The sequence below is a fragment of the Pleurodeles waltl genome, chromosome 1_1, assembly GCF_031143425.1.
Source record: "Pleurodeles waltl isolate 20211129_DDA chromosome 1_1, aPleWal1.hap1.20221129, whole genome shotgun sequence".
Classification (NCBI taxonomy): Eukaryota; Metazoa; Chordata; class Amphibia; order Caudata; family Salamandridae; genus Pleurodeles; species Pleurodeles waltl.
Window position 1 is genome coordinate 839,537,362 of NC_090436.1, and position 16,834 is coordinate 839,554,195.

General features: G+C 43.5%; 1 protein-coding gene across 1 annotated transcript in view; it reads right to left on the minus strand.

Moving 5' to 3' along the window:
* The window catches only part of LOC138302051 (myosin-6-like), a 530,412-nt gene that overhangs the window by 78,769 nt on the left and 434,809 nt on the right, over positions 1–16,834 (minus strand). Inside the window, exon 9 of the mRNA XM_069242473.1 lies at positions 3,910–4,002. Coding sequence (XP_069098574.1) covers positions 3,910–4,002 — 93 coding nt within the window. The remainder of the gene's footprint in view (positions 1–3,909; positions 4,003–16,834) is intronic.

The following is a 16,834-nucleotide window of genomic DNA, read 5'->3' on the forward strand; positions in this document are numbered from 1 at the left end:
AAGGTCAAGGTCATTTAGAAATGGTTTGTATTTCTATGAGCATTGCCTCTGACAAGTGTTCCACCATTTTTATAATCAGGACTAGCCACTCTCATGCAGTGCCAAGCTATTTGTGCCCAGTCTTTGCAGAAAGAAGCATCTTCAAGGAAGTTCAGAGGAGCATTGGTCACTAGTAAACCCCATGGGCAGTATTAGATCTTAGGTTATCTGTCATTATTACCCTATTAAAATATTCCTTTTCTGTTCTGTAAGTGAGTCCCAATTCTTGGCCTGTGTTATTGTTTGAGCCACATTAAGGTCAGTCATTAATGGTGGGCCTGAGAGGATTTCATTGATATCCTCTACTGTGAAGGCTATGCCTTGATCTTCTGTCATATTGCCTTTCAATATTGAGGGGTACGTCTTTAACCTTACCCTCGAAGAAAACAATGAATAACTATTGTGCTTAACACACATCTCTCTCAGCTGCAAACTACTAACACACACAACAACACAACAGAGAGTGAGAAATCTGCTTGCTTACGTTCCCTATATATTATAAGAATAAACAAAGCAAAGTGAGTACCATACAACACAACCTAGGTGATACAACAACCTAACTATTCACCTCCTAGTGATATGAGTACCTTGTACTATGATGAAGTATGTTACTAAGTAGGTTGGTTGCTGAGGGGCCTTTTAATAAGTGCAAGGTTCTCATATCACTAGGAGGAGAATAGTTAGGTGATTGTATAACCTAGGTTGTGTGGTATGATACTTGCTTTGTTTTGTTAAATAACATTCACAAATTAACATTTATAAGATAGATTTTTACTGGTTTTGTAAATTTCTCCTCATGTAAAATCTAAGCCAGGAATTTCATTGTTGTTGCAGCAACGGACATGTGCCAAAGGACTTCCAGAACAGACAGGAGCTGTACAAATAGCTAGCAAAGGAGAAACACACAGGTCAAGCAAGACATAAGCATACAAGAAGGAAGGCAACAAATATGAAATGGACAGAGAACACAGTGATCTGTCAGTCTTTGGGTTGAAGCCTGGAGTGTGCTGTATTAAAATTAAAATTGTACACCAAAACGAGGAGCTACACTGGAGAAGTACACTGGAGAGTTGAAGTACTGGAAGACATATGAATTACTTTGGGGACATTCTCGGTGTTTCTCATTAAGCCTTGAATCAGATAAACTGCGTCTAAGTGCCACATTTTGGGGCAGATTTAAGAAAAGTGGAGCTGCATCCAATGTAGTGCCACTTTTCTTGCGCACCCTAATGCCACCATGTGTCTGCCGTATTTAAGATATGGCACACCATGGTGGTAGTTAGGGTACTAGCGTCAAAATTATTGATCCTAGTTTGGTGCTTTGCAGGATTAGCATCAAAAATGTTGACGCTAATCCTCCAAAGCCCCTTGAAGCCCATTATAAATAATGTTGTGCCTCCTTTTAATGCCTGGTCTGTGCAGGTGGTAAAAATTCTGCAAAAAAGGCGCAAAGATATCTTTTAGATTTCTTTGTGCCATTTTTTCAGCCCCCCTGACAGGGGAAATCCACCCTCGCATACATTATGCCTGGTGTAGGCATAACATGGCGCAAGGGGTTACAAAGTGGCACAATACATGTCTTGTGCTACTTTGTAAATCTGGCGCATCGATCTATGAAGCCTAACGCCACATTAGCTTAAAAAAATGACACAGGCTATTACTCTGTACCAAATGTTGTTTGGTCCCTGGACATGAAAAGGCAACTGGAGCTAATCATTTCCCTTATATTTGTGACCTTGCTTTGAATCTGAGAGGGAGTCACTTTGATTGTAATTTTAGACTATTGACAAGTGTTCACTTTACTAGATTCTGTCAATATGCGGAACAGGTCATTATATAGTGAATGGCCTCCCTAATTATTTTGCTATTATAGTCTTTTTTGGCAGCTTTAATTGTGATCTTCTGCCTACTGATCGTTCATAACACTTTAAACACATTGAATGGGTGGGATTCCAAAGGCACTAACCCTCAACCTCAATAATAATTTTGAAATTGAGAGACCTTTCAGAGTTGTTAATGACTTGCTCATGAGTGATATGTGAACACTATTCTTCCGATGATGTTACTCTATTACATTTCTCCATAGCTTCTTCCTTGAATGGAGTAGCACTGTAATTATAGTGTAATAGAGACAAGGAGTTGTGCAAGAAGACACTGCCTGGGGGAACAATGTACTTTCATCACTTGAGGGAACAATAAATGTTTATCACCAATTACTTTTCTCTTCTAAAAACAGTGATATATGTCAGAAAGTCTAGCCAGCACTGTGTGAGGGTAAATTGTAAACCATTTCAATTATCCATTGATGCACTTGAGGACAGCAGCGCACCACAAAATAAATGTAACGGATATCCCGCCAGCTGTATCACAAGTTCCCTTATATCCTATGGTGCTTGTAAAGCGGCGGGCGGGCTATCCATCACGTTTGTGACAGAGTATCCCATCCGCCAAGGTCGCAATCAGGCACTAAAGTTTTATTGATATATATTTGTATTTATTTAGGATTATTATATAGCACTTCATGTAAATCTTTTGGTTCTAATTTACAACAAACATATATTGTTACCATTGGATTAATATTATGGTATATAACCTCTAATGGAATTAGTGTGCAAGATATATGGCAGTTTTTGAGGATACCACAAATCAACTGGGATGAAACAAAAGCAAAGGACTGTTTCGCAAAAGCATTCTGAGTATAGGAACTTGTACTCTTAAATGCTTCTGTGAATTTGGCCATGAAATGATCAACTCCCTATTAGTAAAAGCACAAAGGGGGCACAGTCCTTTCTTGAATATTTCTATTTTATCACAATTTACAGTATATGTTTTGGGGCTTTTCACAAAGGCATATAGGAGTATGTACAAGAGTACCACATGAGCACTACTTATGTACTCCACACTGCTTTGTAAATAGGCCCCTTAGTGTTGAATTTAGGCCTCAAGTAACCAGGTCTTGTTTCTGCTAACATTGCTGGGTAACTTGTCAGGTTCTACTGCAGAGGACATTTGTACAAGGGACACAGCAACAAAGGAACTGCATGATGGTATTCAGAGCTGAATTGGCTATGAAGAAATTCTGAGGAAGAAAGTATTTAAATTCTCATAGCCAAGAGAACATTTAGAAGCCAGGCATTCTGGATTGAAAACCATATAGGAAGACATACACGCACCAAAGAAAGGATGCAGTTCACTAAGAGACAGGAGATGCAATGAATATCTAATTTCATTTTATAATAATACAATACAATGAACACACAAACTGTTCTATGCTGTTCATAGGAATTTGTTTAATCAAATTCTTAAACCTCTGTACTTTCTTGAGGGCCTCTTGTAAATCCATCTGAAGGAGGTAGTCCTACACTTGGTATGAGCTCATGAACCTACTAATTTATGACTAACATTGCTAATGACAGAAATAGGACTGAGACCACTGACCAAATGAAACATGAAACACAGATGGGATTTCAGAAATACCACTATATAGAATGCATTTTGCTTTCTTTTTGCTCAATGACCCTTTAGCTTGCGGCATCACCCTCAGTACCTACACCACATTTTACAAGGGAAGAGTACACAAAATTATGAGTAGTAGAACCATACTTTAAATTGGACAGAATTAGCATGTTTCAGAAGGGTGTAGGTGCTGTGGTGCACTGAGTAGCCCACCACTTGATTTGTGTTTCAAGCCCCCCATGAGACAGTCATAGAGACCAAACATATAATCATGTATTCAGATATTGGAAGGGGATGAAATGTTCTGCTGCCCTAAACAAAGGAAAACACTTCCCAGTTATAAATGTACTAGAACATTGATAATGGATTCCAAGTAAAGATGTTGTTTCAAACAATAATTCACAATACTATTACCCTTTCATTTCTGTTTTTTTCCTCCATATCTTTTACTTGATTTTGAAGGTCTGACTTTTCTTGCATCAACTTGCTATTTTCTTCTTCTAGAGTCTAAATACAAATAGATGATGTACAGTTTAAAAAATGGGATACAAAAACAATGAATAAAAGAGCAATGCCTCAATGGTATTTCCCATTAACAATACTGTTTTCACCAAGCACTAATATTTCAAGATGTAACATTTTGGTAGGTGAAGTATTGTATTTCTTTCCATTGCCCCAGTTATCTGTTTATCCAGCTATCTGTCGAACAAAACCTGACTCCAGTTTTTGGCTGAGCCTGAAAGCATGTATTGACGAGGGAAATAAAGAATATGGGAGTTTCAGAGCTAGCTGACCAGGCACTTCCCCAAAATCCTTGGTAGATATAAGCTCTTGGAGTAAAGGCAAGCCTAAAATTATACCCTAGCACACACTGTTTTTTAGCATTGATCACATGCCTGAATTTTCACAATGATTACAAGCAGCTACCTAGCTGAGCTCAGGATAATTTGAAGTTGTGCTTCACAAAACAAAAAATGTAAACTGTTTTTCTCTGATTAATCTAATCCACATCCTTTTGTCTCAAATGGTAAACAGAGTGAAGTTCAGAATGAGAGATGACCACTTCCTCTGGGAACTGTTAGAATGAGCAAGAAAATATGACGCAAGCAGGTTACAGTTACACTATTACAAGCAAAATATGCATAAAATATTAACAGTCCATCCCAAATACACAATTTTATTGCATAATCTAAGACACTTAAATATTCATTAACCAATACATTTCTTCTTCTACATCACCTTCACTACCTTCAAGACTTAAATACAAAATCAGGCTTTTCTTCAAATCATAATCATTGTCATCATTATGATTCTTTGGCAATGGATAGAACAGGAAGATCTTTTTTGCTCTGGTGGTTTGTAATGTTTAAAAACCACTTAAAGGGCATTACATTGGTGGTACATGGACATTCCCAAATGTTTTCATTTCTCCTTCCTTTTCTGAATTTGCATGTGTGCTGCACGGGACAGCAGCATTCAGATTGGCCGCAGGGCAGATTCGGGAGCCTGTGCCTGAGGCGAAGGAAAGAGGAGCGGAGTGGTGGTGGTGGCGGATTCAGGTACGTTTTTTTTCTGTATTATTAATTTTTCTCCAGCCCCCCCGGCGCTCCGTCACTGGCCACAAGCCGCTCCTGATTTCCAGTGCCCCAACTGCCCCAACAGACCACAGTTTAAACATGGAAAGTTTACTGAGTTTGAATAAGTCGTGTTTTTTGACATTATAAAGACTGATTCATTGGGCATTATATCATACAAATGTATAGTAAAAATAATTTGAAACTAAGAGATAACCTTGATGTTATTGTCACAACATTTCTGCTCAATACATCTGTGAAAAACATAAGCCCGTGACACAGAGGTATACAGCTTTTTGGCATGTGGGATGGAAAGTTGTGACTTAGCTTGCTCAGGTATAAATCTGAGTGTTGTAGCATTGGGAGAGACGTCATTTGAACAATATATTGAATAAAAAATATTGTGGAAAAAAAATATTTTGTCAACAATATTGTGATGTCAAAAATGTTGTGAACACAAATATAGACGGCAAGAATATCGTTTCAAGTATAATGTTTAATATCATTGGCAAAAATATCATTTTTTTAAATTACTGTTGTATATAATATTGTTTTATTATTTATTTCATTATTGTTGTTATGTTTAGTGGTCCCAGGGAGCGGTTTTGACCCCTGGGACCTCATCCATACAGCCCAACGATATTTGTAGGGGTAGAGTGGCATGGGGACCCCCTCCCTGAGCTAATTTTGGCCCAGGGGACCCCATCCACTTGGGCCTGGTGCAATTTATACGGGGAAGGTGCATGCCGCCCGTGCCAATTGCAGCCCTGGGACCTCATCCCCCAGGGCCTATAACCATTTTGAAGGAGAAAGGTGGCACACAGTCCCCCTTCCTTGTCTGATTCCAGCCCCAGAGAGCACATTTCCCAGGGCCTGGATGCATTTTGAAGGGGAGGGGGCATACAGCACCCCTGCCTTGCCCAATTTTGGTCCCTGTGGCCCCATACCTCAGGCCCTGACACTATATTCAACGGGAAGGGGAGCACACGGCCCCCATCCGTGGGCCATTTTTTAACCCCAGGGACCTCCACCCCCAGTGCCCTGCACTCTATTGACAAGGAGGGGGCATGTGGCCCCTTCTCCAAATTGATTTTAGCTTTAATGATCCCATGTCCCAGGGCCCAACAGTATGGTAAAGGGAGAGGTGACATATGGCCCCACCCAATAGGCAAATTTCAGCCCTGGGGATCCCTTTCACCAGGGCCCAGATGCATTTTAAAGGGGGACATGTGCCCCCCCCAAGCTGATTTCAGCCTCTAGGACTGCATCCCTCAGGACCTGGCCCTGTATTCAGTGGGTACAGAAGCACATTGCTCCCCTTCCTTGGCTGATTGTAGCACCAGGGACACCATCCCCTGTGGCCTGGCAATATATTGATAGGGGAGGGGCAGATGTGGCCCACTGGGGTCAATTTCAGGTGGAGATCATGCTGATTTTGGCCCGCAGGATCTTTTCCCGTGGGGCCCTCCTGTATTTTGAAGGGGGAGGGGGCACTCGGCCCCCCTTCCCGGGCTAATTTCAGCCCCAGGGACCCCATTCCCCAGGAAACGGCTCAATACAAGGTAGGTGCCCTGATGCCCATGCAGGGCACCCACCATATCCTCACTGGGGGCCGCAGGGGGAACCGCAAGGTGCCTGAACCCCTGCTGGCTCCCTGCCAGGGGAATGTTTAGATCTGGGGGTAAGAAAACAATTCTGAAGTCTGCTCCCAGTGGGAGGGAGCATTTTTAAAGCTCCTGCCAGCTGGGAGCAGCCTTGGTGTTAGGCAACACTGGAATATAGCTGCTGAGCCAGCCCCAGGAGTGGGCTCCCCGACGCCATTGGTGGCTCATGGAGAGGGGCCACGTGGCTACCCTCTCTTAAATGAATCGGCCCCTGGGGTGGGCTCCCCAGGTCCTTTTCAGGCTCTGGAAGGGGGGGGAAGCATTTTTGGCCCTGGGGGTGGGCTTAATTTTCTCACTACTCCCTTGTGGTTACATAATAGTAGATAATGTTGTATTCACTATTCATACTACTGAAAAAGAGAGAGAGTGTGTGCGTGTGCGAGCCCACTCATGTGTGTGCATGAGTGTGTGTGTGTGCATCAACATTTTAAACATCAGCTGGATGAGGTGCATTATTATGCCTGCATTATGTACAGGCGTGGCCTGTCCTTTAGGGCGGAGGCCACGCCCCTCCAACTTTTTGCCCCTCATGAAGAGTGGCGGTCAGGCTGAACAAAGGTCAGCCTGACAGACACTCTTCATGTTCAGGCCAGGCAGCCAGGAGCGAGACATGCGTGATTTGCGCAGACTCCTGGCTGCCTGAGCTGAACTTTGCTGGGCTGAAGTGGTCACAGCTCCTGTGAGCGTGACCTCCTTGGCTCAGCAAAGGTGCCATGAGGGCCTCCCTCGGGTGAGGAGGGAAGTGTCATCCATTGACTTCGACCTAGACACTTCAGGTTTAAGCCCTGAAGCATCCAGGGAGAGTGTCAGTCAGTGACACCTCATCACAGAGTGGGGTGGGATCAGCAGTCTCACTGACCCTATCCCACTCACTGACAAAGTTGGGACTGCTGCCTTCCCTCATTGGCTGACCTAAGGTCAGCCAGCGAGGGAAGGCAGAAGTCCCAACCCTCCTGGGGTCTCCAAGGCTGAAGCTAAGTCTGTGTGTGTGTGTGTGATCTTTTTAATTGAATGGTGCGTGCGTGTATGTTTGAATGTTGATGAGTGTTGTTAATGGATGTGCATGCCTGTGTGTGTGTGTGAAAGAATGAGTGTGAGTGTGCTTTCCGCTCACCCCCCTCCCTCCTAGAACTGCCAGCCGCCACTGATAATGTAGATTCCTGGATGGCATCTGAATGGTAATAACTCGAAATAGCTACAATATCAATTATATTTGCATAGATAAGTAAATATCATGTGTGTTGCCCTTTCTTCATGATCTGAGGGTTACAAATTTGTGTGAAATTTGCTTTCATGTAATTACAGGGAAATTCAGCAGCATTATGTATAATTCGGCAAAATGCAAAAACACCATCTTGTGCTATTATTAGCCCTAAATGCTTCCTATGGTCAGTTTTTGATGCAGGAACTCATTTCAGGATGACAAAATAGTGCAAAAACATAACTACAGCAGGCCAGTATATCATAAAAAACATCTGTCGAAATAATTCCTTTTCAATTGTAAATTGTAAGACAGTGCCCAGTCATCAAAAGAAAGACAGATAGCGCCACCATGTGGTAGCCTGTTATAAATTATAGTTTACTTGGTGCACCCACTAGCGTGTGGATCACATCAAGTATTAAAGTATATTTTCTATAAGTCTTGCTCTGCTATATTGAAGGCAGTAAGTGTAATCAATTTAATTAATTAACATAAAACCTAATCTATTCTTGATCTGGAAGTAACAGTCCTAAACAATAGAAAGGTGCAAGTTTGGTTATTCATTTCTGTTTTTTGGAAGTTGACATCCTTTACCACGTTTTGGACTGAGAGCAAAAAAAAAATATAAATAATAACAACAACAATAATAATAATTATTATTATTTATGTTATTTTAAAATATTCAATCACAATACAACAATGGTGGCATAATTTTACAACTGGAATTTTGTTAACTTTTTTAAGTCTAATTTGTATTTCCTCTTTTGGGCATTACTGCATCATAAATATATTTTCTTTCTCTAGTTTTATTCAAAAACGTATTTTTAACCTTTCAGTTTGTAAGCATGTGTGCAGTTTTTTTCCTAACACTGGAGCTCTGTTGCTGTCTTTAATAGAGCACATTTCCTGTGAAATTGCCCTATATGATTGCTGCAATGCAGGTTGACACGTAGAAATACGTAGACATCGCCAGTGGACAAGAAGAGGGTTTATTGTAGGTTATATGGATACAGAAATGACTCCACCAAGAGCAGATATAGTAAAGTGCTCAGCCTTGGTCAGTCTGGCTCAACTGCCCTACAGAGAACCCTCGTGACCCTGACATTCCATGACATTGTTGTGTAACCTGAAAGCAGGATACCACGCATCACCCTCCTTTTAAAACAAAAAGAACAAATGTTTCCCAACCTAGGAAACATATTGAAAACACAGACTGCAAAACCACCAGACTGTGCAACATTTCACATCATCACCAAATGAGGTATGTAAAAAGGACATCTCAAATATATGCCACTATGATGACCACCAGCAAACTACACCAGTTGGCCAGGCGAGACTCATTAGGTAGTAGAACACAGAGGGCCTCATTACGAGTTTGCCGGGAGGAAAAGGCTGCCCGGCGAACTCCCGCATTCAGGAGACCGCCAGCACGGTCTCCTTCCTGCTGGCCCTATTATGAGTTTCTCGCTGGGCCAGCAGGAACCGCACAACAACATTGACCCCGGCTCATAATATGGCCAGCGGCAATGTTGCTGTGTGCCGGGTGCATCAGCACCTGTCACGCAAATCAATGTTTGCAAAGCAGACATCAGTGATTTGTGCAGTCCGGATGGCCAGGGGGGCCCCTGCACTGCCCATGCCAAATGCATATGCTGTGCGGGGGGGCCCTAGGGCCCCTGGCACCCCATCTCTGCCAGAATTTACATGGCAGTGCAACTGCCATCTGAACATCAGCGGAGAGAAGAGTCGTAATCCCCAGGGAAGCGCTGCTTGCAGATCTGCCCTGGTGGATTGAGACTGCCGGCACCACCAGGCTGTTGGAAACGTGGCAGTTCCGGCGGTCTGACCATGGCGCATTTGGCGGCGTTCTGACCGGGACCGCGAGGCTGGCAGTCTGAAGAATGCCAGCCTTGCAATGAGGCCCGAATGCCAACAACTAAGTTCCAATGCACACTAACAAACACTGACACAACCACTCACCCAAACAAGGACACAACAAAAACATAGCAACAGGAACCTTTCAATATTCACACAGTGCTCACTTGCAAAAGATATATTTCAACACACACTTATTATATGAAAGGGCATCTTGTTTTTAGTAATGGGAATCTTTCACTCCATGGACTCAGTCCCTGTAAGGGGATCTAGGCCCATATTTATACTTTTTTAGCACCGCATTTGCGTCGCTTTTTGACGCAAAAGCGGCGCCAACTTACAAAATACAATTGTATTTTGTAAGTTGGCGCCGCTTTGCATCAAAAAATGAAGAAAATGCGGCACAAAAAAAGTATAAATATTGGCCCTAGTGTTTAGGCAATAGGTATCTTTCAACTTGCACATCATGTTATGTAGGAGCATCTAGTGTTTTTGCAACAGGTATCTTTCACTCCACACACTTATCCCATGTAAGAGTATCTAGTGGTTTTGCAATTGGTAGCTTTCACTCCACACACTCATCTCTTGTAAGGGAATCTTGCGTTTTAGCAATGGAAGTTTTTCACTCAACACACTTATGGGTATCTAGTATGTTTGCAATAGGTATCTTTCACTCCTCACACTCCTCCCTCTAAGGGCATTTTGTGTTAAGCAATGGGTAATTTTCACCCCACACTCTCATCTCCTGTAAAGTAATCTTGTGTTTTAACAATGGGTATCGTTTACCCCACAAACACATTCTCTGTAAGGGATTCTTGTTCTTTCTCAAAGAATGTCCTTCAACATGCTCATCCCCTTTGAATTGTACGACACCTAAGTAGTGCAGTTCATTCAGTTCCAGTTGCAGCAAATACAATGTTCTAGACCCTAAGTCCACAAATATCATATACATTTAGCGCTTTGTAAAACTGTAGAACTTGAAAATTCAAAAGCTTTAAAATGTCAGCAGAAGCTGACTTCATTTTTTGAACTTACTTTATTTTGTAAAAAAAAAAAAAAAAGAACCATTAAGATGACTAAATTAGGCTTCAGCACGCCAGAAGCTGTTAAAGTTGAAAGAAAACATGTTCTCTTTTCCTTCTAATTGGGAGTGTCACCCTTCTAAATATAGGTGCTGCATAGTTCCCAATATTTTACTAGTGTCACAAACCGAAATAATAATTTCTCTTGTTCAACTTGTCAAATAGTGAAGCCAGTGAAAATTGTCTGTCAACGCCAGCGCGATATTTCATTTCAAACGTTAGCATTGCATAATTATGTTGTGCCCTCAGATGCGCATGGCCTGTGCTCCCAGATAAAATATTCTTGATAAATAATGATATCTACATAATAATGAGCATCTTTATCATCATTGCCTGTCACGAAATATAATATCTTCCAGTATTAGGCTGCTCAAGGGCTGATGGAATGCATTCGTACACTTTCAAAAAATGATTACGTAATGGCGCAGGCTCAGGGTGGTTCCCTGCAGGGCCGTCTTTTAGGCGGTGCGAACGGTGCGGCCGCACCGGGCACTGACCTCAGGGGCCGCTATGTTTAGCAATAACTTCCGAAATTTGCCATTTCAAAGCACCTGCTGAAAAGTTCCTTGTGTGTCCAGCCTTCAGGAAACAATTAAAATGTCAAGATGCCTTTTGTGATTAATGTTCCTTCTAGGGAGAGAGATGGGAATTTTGCCTAGCGGCAGCTTTGACTCAACTTAAATTAGCATAGAGGGTTAATATGCCTGCTGCAGAAAACAGGACTATGGGGCATATTTTAGAAAAATGGTGCCGCACTCTGTGTGCAGCGCCACTTTCTTGCACCCATTAGCGCCCTTCCCCCCAATGTCACCGTGTGTGCGTCGTATTTAAAATACGGCGCACCAAGGCAGTAGTTAGGGGACTAGCGTCAGAATTTTTTACGCTAGTCCGGCGCTTTGCAGGATTAGCGTTAAAATTGTTGATGCTAATCCTGCAAAGCACCCAAAGGCCCATTGTAACCAATGGAAGCCTCCTTTTTAATGCCTGCTCTGAGCAGGGGTTAAAAGTGCTGGAAAAATCTGACAGATTTCTTTGCATCATTTTTTTGCCCCCCCTAAGGGTGGGATGCCCCCTTTGTATACATTATGCCTTGCGCAGGCATAGTGTAGCGCAAAGGGTTACAAAGTGGCACAATGCATGCATTCTAATGCCACATTAGCATAAAAAAAAATTACACTAATGTGGCATTAGAATGGCACTAGGGGCTCTTAAATATGGCCCTATGGGGCATATTTGAAAAAGTAGGGCTGCACACAGTGCTGCACCACTTTTCTTGCGCCTCTCAGTGCCCCCTTAAGGCCACCATGTGTGCATCATGTTTAAAATACGGTGCACCATAGCGGTAGTTAGGGGACTAAGGTCAGAATTTTTTACGCTAGTCCAGCACTTTGCAGCATTAGCATCAAAAAGGTTGACGCTAATCCTCAAAACATTCAGAGGCCCATTGTAACCAATGGAAGCCTCCTTTTAATGCCAGCCTTCAGGAAATAATTAAAATGTCAAGATACCTTTTGTGATTAATGTTCCTACTAGTGAGAGAGATGGGAGTTTTGTCTTGTGCAGCTTTGATTCTCAATAAGGTAGCGTAGAGGGTTAATATGCCTGCTGCAAAGAACAGAATAATATTTTATGTGGATAGCTGAGTTTATTAGCAAAGCCAGCCTTCAAGGGTGCTTTAAAAAAATTGTATGTATGTGAAAGGGAGGCTATGGCAGTGACCTAATGAAACTGAAGGACCCCCTCCCCACCCCTGCAAAGTGCCTGTAGGGATCCCCCTCCTCCCTGGACCAAGTCAGGGGCCTGCCGCCCATGCCCTGTGCTGAGGGGGAGGGCCTGGAGCTGTGGGCACCCCACACAGTAGGGGCTGCAGGGGCCTATGTTACGACTCTGGGCTATGGAGAGAAGAGGGGCACATTTGCCCCGGGTGTGAGTGAGTGAACTCGAGGAGGTGGTCATTGGTGGTGGGGGTGCCAAAAAAGACTGTTGCACAGGGCGCTACCAGCCCTGGTTTCCTGCCTGACACTTGAAGCTGCAAGCACCCCAGTGATTCCTTCAGAGAATCAATGAGATCATAAGCGCTAAAGTGGAAAACTGCAGTTGGGTTGCGCTGCAAGAGGTACTCAAACGGAACACAAATTCAAAATTCAATGGCGCATGAACCATTGAGGTTCAATGGCACTGCACACACTGGAGGATTGAAAACATAGTCAAACAAGCACATAGGAGTGTAACCAACCAGTACTAACTGATTAGGTACCCCCCCAACCTGCCATTTAAACAAGTGTTTATGTCTTTCATCACAATGTGAACTGATTGCTGTATGTACTCAATCATAGCATTATTTCCTTTCTTTGTTCTGATAACAATATAAGTGTCACACCAAACCATGGGCCAGATGTATCAAGCTCCAGGTTTGCATTTTTTAAATAGCGAATTTTAAGAAATCGCTATTTTTTAAATGCAAAATGGGATGCATGAAAATTGTCGGTAATAGCGATTTCTTAAAAATCGCAATTTGCGAGTTGCAAATACCAAATTGCAAAAAAAAGTGAATCGGTGTTAGCAAATCGCAAATTGCGAAAACGGCAACCTGGAACAACCTGATGACATAACAACCATGAAGTGAGTCAGTCCATGCTGTTTCCAGAAGCCCCACCCACAGGAGCAGGCAGAGAGACCCAGCCAAGCACCAGGGAGGCAGCCTTGAGAGTCAGCCAGGACCAAACAGGATTATGGCTGCTGAATGTGAAGGAGAAAGGTGACAGAAAGCCCAGGAGAAAGGTGACAGGAAGCCCAAACTCAAATTTAGTGAGCACGAATTGGAGGTGCTCACCGAGGAGGTGGTCAGGAATCACAGCAAACTTTTTGGAAAAAACTCTCTACAGGTACCTGAAAGTGAGAAGAGGAAACTGTGGTCAGACATTCAGACCAAAATATGCGCAGTGGGTGTTGCGCAGCGCTCCGTCGAGGAGATACGCGAGCGCTGGTACGACTTGCGTTCCCATGCAAAAGAGAGGGTAGCAAGCAGGCTGAAGGAGGCAATGATCACCGGCGGAGGACCACCCACCCAGACAGCATCTACACCAATGGAAGACATGGTGGAGTCCACACTGCTTCCTAAAGCTGTCAGTAGTGTCACTGACATTGACACCTGAGGCACACCCAGCACCAGCAAAGGTAAGGGCAGTAATGATGTGTTTCCCCATCTGTGCATGTACAAATGGCTCTTAGAAAATAACAATGGCACTATGCAGTGTGATAAGTAGTCCATGCCACACATAACAATGCCTCATGGGAGTGGTAGTCCACACCCCTAAAGTGCATCTACCACATAAATAGCAAGATAGTGTAAAACCAAACAGAAACAACACAAAAGACTCTCAGTGATACTATGCGAGTGTAAATTTAATACTATTATGCAACTATTTGAGTACTAATCAAAATTACATGCTGCACATTGTTGTTGCAGATATTCCAGGCCCTGACGCAGCAGAAGGTGGAAATGTGGGGAATAGCAAAACGTAACCACAGTCTGACTCAAACACCAGTGAGTCCTTCATACAAGCACCAACTAGACACAGGGCAAGAGTGCTACCTCTCCCTGAGTATAACCTGGACTCTGATGAAATGCTGGATGAAGTACCCACACCACCCCCAGAGACTAGAAGCACTGACAGAAAGCAGTCCCTTCCCCAGCATCAGCCCACTCCCCTCAGGAGGCATTGTGAAGCAGGCAGACGGTGCACAGAGGAAGGTGAGGGCCCATCACTGTTTGGTGGCCTTGAGGCTTCCATGCTGGAAGTGCAGCACCTGCAATGTAAACACATGAGGTCAATGCACAAGCAGTTGGTGTCATTCGATCATAACATGGGAGCAATGCACAGGCAGTTTGAGTCTCACAATGACAACATGGGATCAATGCACAAGCAGATGGATGCACTCAATTAAAACATGGTATCAATGCACAAGCAGTTCGAGTCTCTCAATGAAAACATGGGATCAACGCACAAGCAGTTCGAGTCTCTCAATGAAAACATGTGCAAGCTGCATGAGGGACAGCAAGCAGCAGCAGAAAACGCAAAGGAGATGACCCACACCATTAGGGAACTCTGCACTGTAATGCAGCACACCACAGGTGCCGTTACCAATTGATAGGCAGGTTGGATGGGTTCTGCAGATCTGTCAATGGGCTTATGACCACAAATTCTTTGGTATCATGACGTTGCACAAGGATTGGTGCAAATCACCAATGTTTTGGAGACAATGCAGACAGCACGGAGTGCTACAAACAGCAAACTGGGTGGTGGGGATAATGAGGAGCTCTCTAGCCCCAGCAGTCTCACAGCCCCTGTGATGGATCCTAGGTGTCGCAGTACAAGATACAGTACTGTCTTGGAACCCGCTACAAGGGGTGCCACCGAGACCACTTAGCACTCAAGTGTAGGAAGCAATGTTGAGAGGTACAGGGGACTTGCAGATCATGTAGCAAAGCAGTTATGTTATGATGCTAATAGTGTGAAACTGTTACTAGCACCTGTTTCTGCATAGTGCATACCTATGTCCTAATTCCACATATATTGCCTGAAGTCAAGGCAATAAAGATGCTACCTACAGCAATACATAAAATTAGATGTTGTATTTTCATTACTTACATCAGAAGTAGTTGTGTGTGATCTCAGCATGTTTATGTCTGCCCTCTGCTGCACTGCCTCTGTCTGCTGGCTGAAGGGGTGGCAAGAGATCATCATCCTCATCTGAGTCAGGCTCGGTGGGTTCCACAGGTATGCCCCTCGTTGTTGCAATGTTATGCAGCATGGCACAAGTAGTCATGGTTTTGCATGTGGTTTCAGGGCTGTGTTGTACTGCACCACCACTCTTCTGTAGGCATCTGAAACGTCTCTTCAGCAGGCCGAAGGTCCTCTCTACAATGCTGCGAATTGTCCTGTGAGAAGCATTATACCTCCTTTCGGCTGGCATTGCAGGATTCAGATATGGCGTCAGTATGAAGGACCGCACGGCATAGGCACTGCCTCCTAGAATGACAGGAGAGTAAAATGAGTAATTGTTATCTGTGACATCAAATATACATCAAGGCGACAGTGTCAACTATAACATTACCAAGTACGTATCCTTCGCCAAACTCCCCAGCAAGTAGTCTCGTGTATATTCCACTGTGCCGAAAGATGTAGGAGTTACCTGGGTATCTGGCCACGAGATCCGTTATAATGTTGGAGGCATTGCTAATTACTTGTATGTTCATGGAATGTGTACTTTCACGGTTCTGATAAACATACTCTGTGGCCGATGGTGGACAGATAGCTACATGCATCCCATCAATGGTGCCTACTATATGTGGGAATCGGGCAATCTGGTAGAAATTGAACTTTGTAGCAATTCCTGTGGGGTGTTGGGGAATCTTATGTGCTGTTGAATTTTGCTCAGCATGGCACTGAGAAATGCATTGAAGAAGTGTGAGAGAGCACTCTGTGAGACCCCTCCAGCTGCTGCTATGACCCCTTGATAGCTCCCTGAGGCAAAGAGGTGCAGAGAGCATAATACCTGCACATGTGTGGGTACGCTATTGGTCCTGTGTGTGTTTCGCTGCAGTACGGGTTGTAGATCAGCTATCAGGTCAAGTATCATGGCTGAGCTTAACCTGTACTTGTCATATATCTCCTCCTCTGTCTGGTCAAAAAGGGTAATGCACACTCTAAAAATGCACTCCTGTCTCCTCCTCCCTCTCCTCAAACCTGCCAGGATCCTCATTCTCCTCGCCATCACGTAGAGTGCAGCCATTGTGGAAAAGAGGCTGAGTCATTCTGGGCCTCTTTATATAGGTTGCACCTGTTTACCACCTGATTTCACTTCATGGTAATTTGCACGTGCAAAAAGCCATTCTGTGAATAATCACAAATTGTGATTTTCTGATACATTGCATTGCAA